A 13,386-nucleotide genomic window follows, 5' to 3' on the forward strand; every position below is an offset into this window, starting at 1 on the left:
AATCATGGCTCCTCTTACTTCTTACGTAACTCACCTTCCTACTCACTCACAAAAACGGGTGTTACCTACCTTCCCAATGAAATGGTGGAGCTCCTTAAAGGCAGGGGCTTTTGAACTGATTTTGTATCTCCAGGGCCCAACCCTGGCCTTGGCCCACAGTAGCAAACTAGAATAAAACCCTGTTACTTTTAGATCAGAGGCTTTCAAACTCTTAGGACTTTGATCAACAGTAAAAAACACAAAATGGGATGGCCTGGGTGGCTCAGCAGTTGAGCATCTGCCTTCAGCTCAGGGTGTGATCCTGGGTCCGGGGATCGAATCCCTTATCGGGCTTCTCCCTCTATGCTTCTCTCTGTGTGTCTCTCATGAATAAATAAAATCTTAATAAAAAAAAAAAATCAAACAGTAAAAAATGCAATTTATATAACTAGTACACGTGTTGGACACATATATACATAACTGAAAGGCACCAGCAAATACTACCATTTCAGACCCATTTCTGTAATGAGAAAAAGCTTTTTAAAAGGCTTGGACTGGGATCCCTGGGTGGCGCAGCGGTTTAGCGCCTGCCTTTGGCCCAGAGCGTGATCCTGGAGACCCGGGATCGAATCCCACGTCGGGCTCCTGGTGCATGGAGCCTGCTTCTCCCTCTGCCTGTGTCTCTGCCTCTCTCTCTCTCTCTCTGTGACTACCATAAATAAATAAAAATTAAAAAAAAATAAAAAAATAAAAGGCTTGGACTTGGGATGCCTGGGTGGCTCAGCGGTTGAGAGCCTGCCTTTGGCCCAGAGTGTGATCCTAGAGTCCCAGGACTGAGTCCCACATCAGGCTCCCTGCATGGAGCCTGCCCCCTGCTCCCGTTGCCCCCCGCCCCCCCCCCGTGTGTGTCTCATGAAGAAATAAATAAAATCTTAAAAAAAAAAAAAAAGACTTGGATTCAGTAAATTGATTTTAAGATGCACAAATGGGGGGATCCCTGGGTGGCGCAGCGGTTTAGTGCCTGCATTTGGCCCGAGGCGTGATCCTGGAGACCCGGGATCGAATCCCAGGTCGGGCTCCCAGTGCATGGAGCCTGCTTCTCCCTCCGTCTATGTCTCTGCCTCTCTCTCTCTCTCTCTCTCTGTGTGACTATCATAAATAAATTTAAAAAATTAAAAAAAAAAAGATGCACAAATGGTTCACCACCCACTTTGATAAACGTTGCTTTAGAGGACTCTAGCTTGATAAACCCGAGAAATCAGATCTCCCTACAAATATTCAAACAAAAATATACTTACTCCAGTGCGCATGGTAATTGGAGGCTCTCCTTTCCCACTAGAGCAGCCCACCCAGGAGGATCTAAAAGGTTCTGGACAACTTGGGCCCCACACCCAATGGACCAGGAATCAGGTGAAGCTGTTTGTCAGTCTCTATCACAGAGCCCGACAAAAAGGAGGTCCCAGTCTTTGCTCCCTTTGTCCTCAAATTCTCACCTTTCTTGTCCTGGGAACCGCCACCAGAAAGCCTGATGCTTCCTGAGTGTACAGCCATCCCAGCTTTACGTTAGCAGGCAAGAGTGTACACCTTATCCACTCAGCCTTCCACTGAGAGTACAAAAAAGTTTAAAGCAAACACTGGAATTCTCAGGCTTTTGCTTGTACTAAAGTTTGTTTTGTTACACTGTCTGTAGCTGTAGTACTATCTATACTCTCTGCAAAGGCAGGATACACTAGGGGTTCCCTCCTGTATGTAAATACTTGTAAAGTGTCCTATTCTCCCTTTCCATGTCATACGGAATTTACACAGGAGAGAGACAGTGGCAGTGGGGTGGCTGCATACTAACACAGCTGGATAGTTTTTATTGTCTCTGACAATGGTTACAGATCATAGACTCAGGAAGACCCACTGCTTGGGCCCAACAAGAGACAATACTCTTCTTCTCCATTCAGAGTCCTCTGGGCTGTAAGGTAATAGGGTTTTTCTTACGTGGCTCTGGTAGGAGGTCCATGACTGTATTCAGTACAAGAAGAGCCAATATCTGAGCCTACCTATGTGGGGGTGGGTGGATAAGGTGCCCACCCTCATTTCGATTACTTGGGGGTAACCCTGAAGACACGGATGTGGATGGCCGAGTTGTTGCGGATGCGGGTCAGCGGCTCTCGTGTGTCAGTCTCTGGTTCCAGCTCATCGACGAGCTCCACGGTGGAGGTATTGGCAGCCACCTGCAAGGACCCGAAGCTGCCCGCTTGAAGCTGTAGGGCAATGTTGATGGCACGGTTGATGGCCAGGCCCAAGCCATGAATGTAGATCTCACTGCATGAGTTCTGACCCCGAGCCCCTCCGTCCAGAAGCTTCTGGCAGCGGGCCAGCTGGGCCTTAAAGTCAGTCTTCATGTTGACATAAATGTCATTGGGCCTCCGGGGCAGGCGGTGGGGAAGCCGCTTCCGAAGGGTATACTCCACCGGGTCCAGCTCAGCCTCGACCGCCCCGCGGGGCTCTCGGTTTTCAGCCATGCTGTGTGCCCTGACGCGGGGAAGGGAGATCAGAGAGAGGTGACCAGCCACGTCGCTGCCTTTCCTACCCCATTTCCAGGACAAAAGGTGCAGACACGAGGGGGCGCACTCAACTCGCCTCTTCCCTTCCAGCCTCAGTCCCCTCCCACTCACCCCAATCTCCCGAACCTCCCTCACCCCGGTTCCTATTCATTCAGGACACCGCCCCCAACCCCGGGCCCGTCCACCGCCCCTCTTCCCGAGCACGCGGCCCGGTCCCGGCCGAGCTACTCAAGAGCTGTTCCCACCCGCCCGGACTGACCGCGCAGCCCCGGACGCTCAGGTCCCAGAAAGAGAAGGAAAGCGGCCGCGCTACGGGATCGCGAGACCGCGGGCGCCCTGACGGCTCCAAGCTCCTGCAAGCGCTGCGCACTGCGCACGCGCGCCCGTCCCCCGCGACCTACGAATCGCCTTCCCGGCCTCTGTTCTCCCCGCCCCTCTGGGCGCGCGCGACCGCGGGAATGTGTTTAAGTAACGCGAGAGCGCCGGAAGACCTCCTTTACCACGTGTACGCCACGCAAGCGGGGCGCGGAGGCAGGAGGCAACTACTAAGTCAAAACTGGGGAGGAGAAAAAAAAAAACTGGGGAGGGCCAGCTTCTCTAGGCCAGTCCAAGTTACTGGCTCACGGGAGGGGTCCTGAAAGGGAGGAAGGAAGAGAGACTATTGTAGGGGCGTGGAGGACTTGGGGTAGGGGCTTACAAAGATGGCGGGGAGGGCTGAGCGTTCAAGAGAAGGTGAAGGGACCTGAAGGCAAGTGTGGACTCCCGCGTCCATCGCAATTCCTCTCGTCAGAGGAGGCGTGGCAGAGCCGATCTCCCGCCCTGGGCCCCCGCTGCCCAGAGATTGAGGGGGGAATTGAGCGGTGCGGCCGCGCCCTCGGCAAAAGACGCCGCCTTGGGACTCCCCTGTAGGTCACAGGGACCCGCCCTCTCCCCATCCCTTGCAAGGTCAGCTCTTGGGGACCCATACTTTAAGCCATAGGCCCAGCCTTCAGGGTTCCCTCAGAGCACGCTGATCCACCCTCACGCTTCAGCCTCTACCTACCAAGGAGTTCATCGGCCTCTGTCCCTCTCCCCGCCAGCGAGGATGTGCGCCCCCTGGCGGGCAGGATGGGGCGGTGCCTGGGGGGGTTCGTGGCTCCTCGGCCAATAGGGAGGGGTTTCTTGTGACCAGCTTGGTGCAGCTTTTGGAGACTTCCCTTCAAAAATGAGTTAGACCTGTATCGGGAACCTAGGACTACTCTGCTTGAGTTGCCCCAACAGTCAGATGGGGATGATAATTCCTGTTTTGCAACTGTGAAACGCAATATAATTTTGTAAACTGTAAGCCTACACATGTGAATTGGCATTGTTATGACCCTGTTTGGAGGTTGGAGGGGGGATCAGGTTCCTGAGAACTTCTCTATCAGCACCATTTAAATCCTGTTGTTGTCCTTTTAGTTTCAGATTATTTCATTAATACCAAGTTTGGGGGTTTATGTGGGGGTGAGGAGGAAAGGCTGGCTACAACCCTATTTTGCCTCAAAAGTGACATTTAAGTTGAGTTGATGGATAAACAGTTTTTCAGAGAACCAGTGAGTATTCTGGGGACACTGAACGATAGTTTTTAAATTTGTTTTTCTTTACAGTGTTTATTTGACAGAATGAGAGAGCACAAGCAGGAGGAGCGGCAGGGAGAGGGAGAAGGCCCTGGCAGAGTAGGGAGCAGGAAGTGGGGGCAATCCCAGGATCCTGAGAGCATGACCTGAGCCAAAGGTAGACTTCTTTTTTTTTTTTTTTAAGATTTTTATTTATTTATTCATGAGAGACACAGAGAGGTAGAGAGGCAGAGACCTAGGCAGAGGGAGAAGCAGGCTCCATGCAGGAAGCCCGATGTGGGACTCGATCCTGGGACTCCAGGATCACTCTCTGGGCCAAAGGCAGGCATTAAACCGCTGAGCCACCCAGACTCTTAACTGGCTGAGCCAACCAGGTGCCCCTGAAAGTTTTAATAGAAACATAATCTAAGCTTCCACCTCAAGGAACTAGAAAATGAAGAGCCAAATAAAGTCAAGGGGAAGAGAAGTGAGGGAATAATAAAGAACAAAAATCAATAAAACCAAACACAAAAACAATAGAGAAACTCAATATAAAAGCTGGTTGTTTGAAAAGATCAGTAAAGTTGGTATGTATCTAACAAGACTGCAAAGCAAGAACAAGAGAAGGAAAACATGCAGTGTCTGGCTGGCTCAGTCAGTAGAGCATGCAGCTCTTAATTGTGGGGGTTGTAAGTTCAAGCCCCACGTTGGGTGTAGAGATTACTTAAAAATAAAATCTTAAAAAAAAGGAAGACTCGGGGCACCTAGCTGGCTCAGTGGTTGAGCCGTATACTCTATCCTCTGATCCGGAGTCTGCCTTTGGCTCAGGTAGCAATCCCGGAGTCTAGGATCATCCCTCATCGGGCTCCCCACAGGGAGCCTGCTTCTCCCTCTATGTCTCTGCCTCTCTCTGTGTCTCTCATGAACAAATACAATCTTAAAAAAAAAAAAAAAAAAAGACTCAAATTATGATTACCAGAACCAAAAGTGGGGATAGCACTAAAGATCCTCCTATGCAAAGGATACTTAGAGAATAATACAGGCATGGCTTGGAGATTTTGTGGGTTGAGTTCCAGATGACTGCAATAAAGTGAATATTACAATAAAGTGAGTCAGAGATGCCTGGGTGGCTGAGTGGTTGAGTGTCTGCCTTTGGCTCAAGTCATGATCCTGGAGTCTGAGGATCGAGTCCCACATCAGGCTTCCTGCATGAAGCCTGCTTCTCCCTCTGCCTATGTCTCTGCCTCTCTGTATCTCTCATGAATAAATAAATAAAATCTTAAAAAAAAAAACAACAACAACAATAGGGGCATCCCAGGTGGCTCAGTGGTTTAGCGGCGCCTTCAGTCCAGGGTGTGATCCTGGGGTCCCGGAATTGAGTCCCATGTCAGGCTTCCTGCGTGGAGCCTCTTTCTCCCTCTGTCTGTGTCTGGGCCTCTCTCTCTCTCTCTCTGTCTCTCATGAATAAAAACATAAAATCTTTAAAAAAACAATAAAGTGAGTCAAATATTTCTGGTTTCTCTGTATATATAAAATTTATGTTTACACAGCACTGTAGTCTTTTAAGTTTGCAATGGGATTATATCTAAAGAGAGTATATATCTTAATCTAAAAATACTTAATTGCTGAAAAATGCTAACCATCGTCTGAGCTTTCAGTGAGTTGTAATCACTGAACACCATAACAAATACAAGAAGTTTGAAATTTCAAGAGAATTAACCAAAATGACACACAGACATAGAAGCAAATGCTGTTGGAAAAGTGGTGTTAACAGACAGGGTTGCCACAAACCTCCAATTTGTGAAAAATGCAGTATCTATAAAGTGCAATAAAAATATGCCTGTACAAATTCTATATACACAAATTTAGCAACCTAGATGAAATGGACCGATTTCCTAGATAACCACAACCTACAGAACTTACCTGAAAAAAAAAAAAAAAAGAACTTACCTGAGATGAAATAGATCATCTGAATAGTCCTGTAACTATTAAAGTAATTACAGTCCTAGTTCTTAAAAATCTTTAGAAAAATATCTAGGTTCACATGATTTCACTGGTGAATTATAAGAAAAAAAAAAAAAAACTCCACACAAATTCTACACAATCTCTTCTCTATAGAAGAGGAAGGAACATTTTCTAAATGATTTTATAAGACCAAAACCAGACAAAGGTTATATAAAAGAAAACTACAGAACAATATTTCTCATGAACAAAGATGCAAAAATCCTCTATAAGATTCTAGCAAACTGAATCCAGCACTATTTAAAAAGAATTATTAACAATGACCAAGTAGAGTTTACTCCAAAGATCCAGGCTAGGATGCCTGGGTGGCTCAGCAGTTGAGCATCTGCCTTTGGCTCAGGGCATGATCCTGAGGTCCTGGGTTCGAGTTCCACATGGGGCTCCCTGCATGGGACCTGCTCCTCCCTCTGCCTATGTCTCTGCCTCTCTCTGTGTCGCTCATGAATAAATAAAATTTAAAAAAACAAAAAAGATTCGGGCTGGTTCAATATATGAAAAACACTTTCATTTATCATATGAACAAGCTAAGCAAGACAATGTATATGATACCAATCAATGCAGAAAAAAAAAAACATTTAACATTTAGTATCCATTTATGAGAAAGACTTTCAGCAAAGAGTAGAAGGAACTTCCTCAACCTGTTAAAGAGCATCTTTAACAGAAACCCTACAGCTACAATCATACTTAATGCTGTAAGACTAGAAACCTTTTTCTTCAAATCAGGTAATAAGGCAAGGATGTCATCTATCACCACTCCAATTGGTAAAGTTCTAGCCAATACAATAAGGCAAAGAAAAGATTGGAAAGGAAGAAATAAAAACATTCTCTATTTGCTGATGGCATGACTGTATACATAATAAGTTTTGAGGAATCTACAAAGAACTCATACAATTAATAAATGAATTTAGCAGGTTTAGCAAGATACAAGATTAACATACAAAAATCAACCGTGTATAGATACTGACAACAATTGGAAACTGAAATTTAAAATACAATGCCATTTATAATGGGGGGGGGAATGGGAGGGAGGAGGGGAGGAGGGAGAAGTATTAAGTCTAAGTCTGACAAAACACGTATAGAATCTATACGTTGAAAACTACAAAATCCAGGGATTCCTGGGTGGCTCAGTGGTTTAGCGCCTGCCTTCAGCCCAGGTGTGATCCTGGAGTCCCAGGATCGAGTCCCTGCATGGAGCCTGCTTCTCCCTCTGCCTGTGTCTCTGCCTCTCTCCGTGTCTCTCATGGATAAATAAATAATATTAAAAAAAAAAAAAAACCTACAAAATCCTGGGGCACCTGGGTGGCTCAGTGGTTGAGCATCTGCCTTTGGCTCAGGTCATGATCCCGGGTTCCTGGGATCAGTCTTGCATCAGGCTTCCCGCAGGGAGCCTGCTTCTCCCTCTGCCTAGGTCTCTGCCTCTCTCTGTGTCCCTCATGAATAAATAAATAAAATCCTAAACAAAACAAAACAAAAAAACCTACAAAATCTTGATGAAGAACTCTAAAATCTAAATTAAAGAAGAGAGGTCCATGTATTGAAGACTGAACATAGTAAAGATACCAATTGTCTCCGAACTGGACTCTGGGTTTAAGGCAATTCCTATGAAAATCCCAGCAAGAATTTCTGTAGGTATAGACAACTTTATTGTAAAGTTGATATGGAAGGGCAAGGGAAATATTTTTTTTTTTTTTTTTTTTTTTTTTAGGGCAAGGGAAATTTTGAAAAAGTTGGAACTGTGCTACCTGACTTTAAGACTTACTACTACATAAACACAATATCCAGACAGTGTGGTATCTGCCAAAGGATAAACACACAAATCAATAAGATGGAATAGAGAACCCAAAATAGATTTGCACAAATACAGCCAGACAAAGGTGCAAAAGCAGTTGAAAGAGGGAAAGAGTAAGTCTTTTCAGCAAGTGGTTCTGAGACTACTGGATAAATACAAGAATCGAACCTTAGCCCTATACAAAAACTTAACACAAAATGGATGGTAGGTCTAAATAAAAATGTAGAATCATAAAACTTTTAGATGAAAATTAAGGGAAAAAAATCTTCATGAACATGAACATAGGGTCAGGTGAAGAATTCTTAGACATAACTCCAAAAGCACAAACTATTAAAGAAAAAATTTGAGGGGCACCTGGGTGGCTCAGTCATTGAGTGTCTGCCCTTGGCTCACTGTCAGGCTCAGCTTCTGATCCTGGGTCCTGGGATGAGTCCTGCATCGGGCTCCCCGCAGGGAGCCAGCTTCTCCCTCTGCCTATGTCTCTGCTTCTCTCTGTCTCTTATGAATAAATAGACATTAAAAAATAGATAAAATCTTTTTTAAAAAAGAAAAAAATGATATTTTATCAATTATATCTCATAATGTGGCAAAAAGGGGGAAATAAACTTTCACTCTGCAAAAGAGTACATTCATATAATGAAAAGGGAAGCCATAGACTGGGAAAAAATATTTGCAAATTACTTACCAGACAAAAGACTTGTATCCAGAATAGAACTCTCTAAACTCGAGTTAAAAAAAATAACCTGATTAGAAAATGGGCAAAAGTCTTGAACAAAGACTTTGGCAAAGAGAGTATAAGGACGGCATATGAGATATTCAATGTTGTTATTAAGGAAACCCAAATTAAAACTATGGTCAGGTACCATTACACGCCTATTAGAATGTCTGCAAGAAAAAGTCTTGACACTACCAAGTATTGATGAGAATGCAGGGAAACTGATGTATCACACACTACTTGTGGGAATGTTAAATGGTCTAGCCACTCTGGAAAATAGTTTGGCAATTTCTTCCAAAATTAACCACACAGGGCAGCCCTGGTGGCTCAGCGGTTTAGCGCCGCCTTCAGCCCAGGGCGTGATCCTGGAGACAGGGGATCGAGTCCCACATCAGGCTCCCTGTGTGGAGCCTGCTTCTCCCTCTGCCTGTGTCTCTGCCTCTCTCTCTCTCTCTCTGTGTGTCTCTCATGAGTAAATAAATAAAATCTTTAAAAAATTTAAATTAAATTAAGCACACATACAGTCAGCCTATGACCCAGCAAGAGCACTCAAAGGTATTTTAAAACCCATTCACAACTGTCTACAGCAGTTTTTTTTGTTGTTTGTTTTTTCCTACAGCAGTTTCATTTGTACTAGCTCCAAAGTGGAAACACCCCAGGTGTCTTTCAGTGGGTGAATAGTTAAACATAATGGCACATCCATATCACGGAAAAGTTCTCAGCAATAAAAGGCGGATCAAGAAGACTTGGTAGGCTGTTGGAATACTAGTTACATCACAGAATATCATGCTAAACAGCTCACAGTTTTGTGTGGAAGGCAAATGAGATGAGCAAAATGGGGAGCATGTACAGGATTTGGTGGAGTCCCATGGAGGAATAGCCAATATGACCTTGGGGAGATCTAAGGTTTTCCAAAGGAAGCAGTGGCTAACCTGAGCTAGGAATGTTTAGCAGTAGGGCTCATAGACTGTGCAGTCCCTCCTGTTACAAAGAGAGGTCTGGAAAGCCCAAGCCCTGTGAGTGCAGGAAGAAAGGAGGAACCTGCAAAAGACTCAGGAGTAGCTGGTGAGGTAAGAGGAAAACCCAGCGAGTATGGTGTCCTGGAAACTAGGTGAAGAAAGCATTTCCTGGAGGAGGGAGTGACCAGCTGTGTCATATGCAGCTGATAGGCCACATAAGATAATGGATCACTGGATTCAGGAACGTGCTGGTCACTGATAACCTGACAAGCTGTTATATTTGGTAGACAGGAAAACTGAGCTGGTGGCAGAAAGTAATTTTGAATGCAATAAATTCATTTTGAGGCCCATTTTGTGTGATAATTAAGAATAAACAGTTTATGAACTGTCTCTCCAGGGATGCCTGGGTGGCTCAGTTGGTTAAGCCGTCTGCCTTCGGCTCAGGTCATGATACGGGGGTCCTGGGAGCCAGCCTCAGGGTTCGCTGTTGAGTGAGGAGTCTGCTTCTCCCTCTTCCTCTCCCTCTGCCCCTCCTCCCCCCTCTCGTGTTCTCTGTCTCAAATAAATATTTAAAATTTTTTGATTATTATTTTTTTAATTATTATTTTTAATTATTATTTTTTAAGATTTTACTTATTCATGAGAGAGAAGCAGGCTCCCTGAGGGGAGCCTGATGTGGGACTAGATCCCAGGACCCCAGATTCATGATCTGAGCCAAAGGCAGACAACTCAACCACTGAGCCACCCAGGTGTCCCTAAAAAAAGAATTGTTAAACGAACTATTTAAAAAAACCCAAAAACGAACTATCACTCTATTACTCAAGAAGTGTGTCTTTTCATGAGATCTGAAAAATGTTTTCTAAATGTTGACATCCAGATAATGTAGAACGGTTTGTGATTTAGGTGAGTGAAGCCAGGCACTGTAATAAACTGATTTGACAATAAGATGGTACTTATCTTTTTGCATTTTGTTTTAGGCAAACACTACAGAGGAATCTGCCATTAGGAAAAAAGGCAGTGCTTGGCTGTTTAGACTTCAGACCTCCCTTTCATCTTGATTAATCACCTAACCAAATCTTTCTCTTCAGTTCAAAAACCCGCCAATTTATTTTTATTTTTTAAAAGATATTATTTATTTATTTATTGATGAGAGACAAAGAAGGAGAGTCAGACTTAGGCAGAGGGAGAAACAGGTTTCCTGCAGGGAACCTGATGTGGGACTGTATCTCATGACCCTGGGATCATGACCTAAGTCAAAGGCAGACAGCCACTGAGCCACCCAGGTGCCCAAAAGACCACCTTTTTTTTTTTTTAAGATTTTATTTATTTATTCATAAGAGACACAGAAAGAGGAAGAGACATAGGCAGAGGTTAGAAGCAGGCTCCCTGCAGAGAGCCTGATGGGGGACTTCATCCCAGAACCCCAGGATCATGACCTGAGCCAAAGGCAGACGCTCAACCACTGAGCCATCCAGCCCCAAAAAGCCCAACAATTTAAAACACAGACCAAGACATTTAATAGCATAGCACCGGAATAAACAAAAATATTTTAGGTCTGAGTCTTTTTTTCGTAATTCTCTTTTTCATTCCATATGGGAGATGCACGGTTCTGATTTCAATATTCTTTCTCAAAGAGGTACACTTCACAGATTCAAATTCCACAGTGTCTTCAGCAACAGGAGCAGCAGCAACATTTTCCCCAGCTCTACAGTTGGAGGAGATTACTGGGCCAGGGTCACAAGCTGGAACACAAGGAACCCTTGGTGATCGCTCCAACCCTGTACCCTGGAGTCCAGCACGTGCTCCTTGCCAGGCAGCATCTAGTGGGTGCTACTCTCAGATCAAACACATTTTCATGTTGGCATTCAAAGCCCTCAGCTGAAGTTTCGCTTCCCTTCTCACCCAACTAGGGATCCAGGTGCTCTTTTCCCATTAGCCAGGAATGTGACTATTGTATAGCTGACCCCCACTCTTCCTAAACCTACCCAAGTGTCTTCCTTCCAGCTTAGCACAGGGCCCCACCATTCCCTACAGATGGCATTCCACAGACATCCCTCCCCCCCTTTCCCCTATACCAAAAATGTGCGATCTCATATTTGCTAAATTAACAATCGAGACATGCTAAGACCTTACTCATTCAGAGATTTGGCTGCTGGGAACTTCCATCACCCAGGACACAATCTAGAAAAGTTAAAAAAAAAAAAAAGCAACAACAGTTTGTAACAAAAAAACTGTCATAAGCTTATAAGCTTTAGGTGAAGAATTCTCACCCAAGCCTGGATTCTGTCGATACATTTTTATACAGTGTTCACAACTTTATATCTTCTCTCCTGTAAAACCAGAAGCCCCCCCCCCCCCATCAGCTAACATTTGTGGAGTACTTGCCCTGTGCCAAACAGTGTGTTAAATGCTTTACCAGACAATCCAGAGAGGGAACAGATTATTTCCAAGGCCACAGGCAGTAATGAATGAAATCTGCACGGGAGCCCTTGCTTTAAACAATTGCTATTTTCCAGCCTCGCAGCAAGCGGGGGAGACCAACAGCACTAAGAAATCCTGACTGCATGAAAGTGAAGGGAACTGGGGAAAAACAAAACAAAACAAAACAAAACAGATACTAAAACTGCTAGGACAGAGAAGCCTGGGGAACACTGGTGCGGGAACAAAGGGCCTTCTGGTAGCTCCTGAGGTCTGCGCTCCATTCTGGCACAACACAAGACACTCAAGTTCTAAGTCCCACTTTACCTTTCTCCGTCCTGAGGATTACACTGTGTTTGCTAACAGCCGTTTTAGGAAGCCGGAAAGTACAGTATACATTCTGAATAACCAGCACCCCCTACCCCGCCAAAAAGGTGAAAATACACAGGGGATAAAAAACAAAACAAAACAAAAAACCTTTCACCCTAAAAAGTTCAGGGACTTGGAAAAATCTTTCTTGAAAACCCCTTTTTTAAACAAAGGAGGTGTCAATCTACTTCTCATATTTGCATAATAATTTCTCTCTTCACCGTCTTTCACATTCACCTATTTTAATTCTTCCAGCACTAGGGGAATGGAGTCGGGTGGAGGTCGGGGGTGGGGCGGAGAACAGCGTAACACCTGACCTAAAAGTGAAACTGAGGCCCCATCAACTGCTTTGCCCCCGGGGTCTAGAAGCTAGTAGTCAGTGGCGGAGCCAGATGGAAACTCTGGGTCTCATCAGCCAGTGCTGCTTCGGACACTTTCCAAATGATTAGTTCCTCACTTATTTTATATATCCCAGGACTTCTAATTAACACACCTCTGGATCGTATGCTGTCTCCTTCAATCCAGGTGGGCTTCCTGGAGGAAACCGACTGGAGAGGCGAGCCCTGCGATGCCACCTGCGGCGGCCTCCGTCGCGACGGTCGCGCGTCACGTGCCGGGAGCAGCCGGGGGGCAGCCGAGGAGTGCCCCGGGGACCCCACCCCCCACCCCGGCCCGCTGCAGGCCCTGCGTCACGTGACGAGCCAGGCCTCGGGTCACGTGCCGGGGGGGTAATTTCGGGGGCGGCGGGCGCCAGGGCTCCCCACTGGGCAGGCGGGGCGGGCGCTAGGCCGTGCGGGTCGCCGGGGACCGGGGCTACGGAGGGAGCGGCGGCGGCGGCTGCAGAGGCGGCCGCGGCGGCGGAGGGGGCGGCCCCGCGGCCCCGCGTCCGCGTCACGTGGTGCGAGGCGGGCAGCCATCTTGCTACAAACACAAACAGAGAGGAGCGGCCGCCGCGGGAGCGCCAGCGCCCCCTCCCCCGCCGCCGCCGCCGCCGTCGTCGTCGCCG

The 13,386-nt window shown here is 46.1% G+C and overlaps 1 protein-coding gene across 5 annotated transcripts; it reads right to left on the bottom strand.

Moving 5' to 3' along the window:
- Positions 1-1,796: 1,796 nt before the first annotated feature.
- On the bottom strand, positions 1,797-13,157 carry POP7 (POP7 homolog, ribonuclease P/MRP subunit). Of its 5 annotated transcripts, none has more exons than XM_038539246.1 (3): positions 12,874-13,039; positions 11,727-11,774; positions 1,797-2,502 (listed from the first exon to the last, which is right to left on the bottom strand). In XM_038539246.1, exon 3 carries the CDS (start codon positions 2,490-2,492, stop codon positions 2,070-2,072), a length of 423 nt encoding a protein of 140 aa, XP_038395174.1. In that variant the 5' UTR covers positions 2,493-2,502; positions 11,727-11,774; positions 12,874-13,039; the 3' UTR covers positions 1,797-2,069. The 5 variants fall into 5 exon arrangements, 4 of the variants coding, with proteins under 4 accessions (XP_038395174.1, XP_038395175.1, XP_038395173.1 ...); XR_005360566.1 differs by lacking the exon at positions 1,797-2,502 and adding an exon at positions 10,943-11,335 and having other exon boundaries at positions 12,874-13,157; XM_038539247.1 differs by lacking the exon at positions 11,727-11,774.
- Positions 13,158-13,386: the final 229 nt, after the last annotated feature.

This window comes from Canis lupus, chromosome 6, assembly GCF_011100685.1.
Source record: "Canis lupus familiaris isolate Mischka breed German Shepherd chromosome 6, alternate assembly UU_Cfam_GSD_1.0, whole genome shotgun sequence".
NCBI lineage: Eukaryota > Metazoa > Chordata > Mammalia > Carnivora > Canidae > Canis > Canis lupus.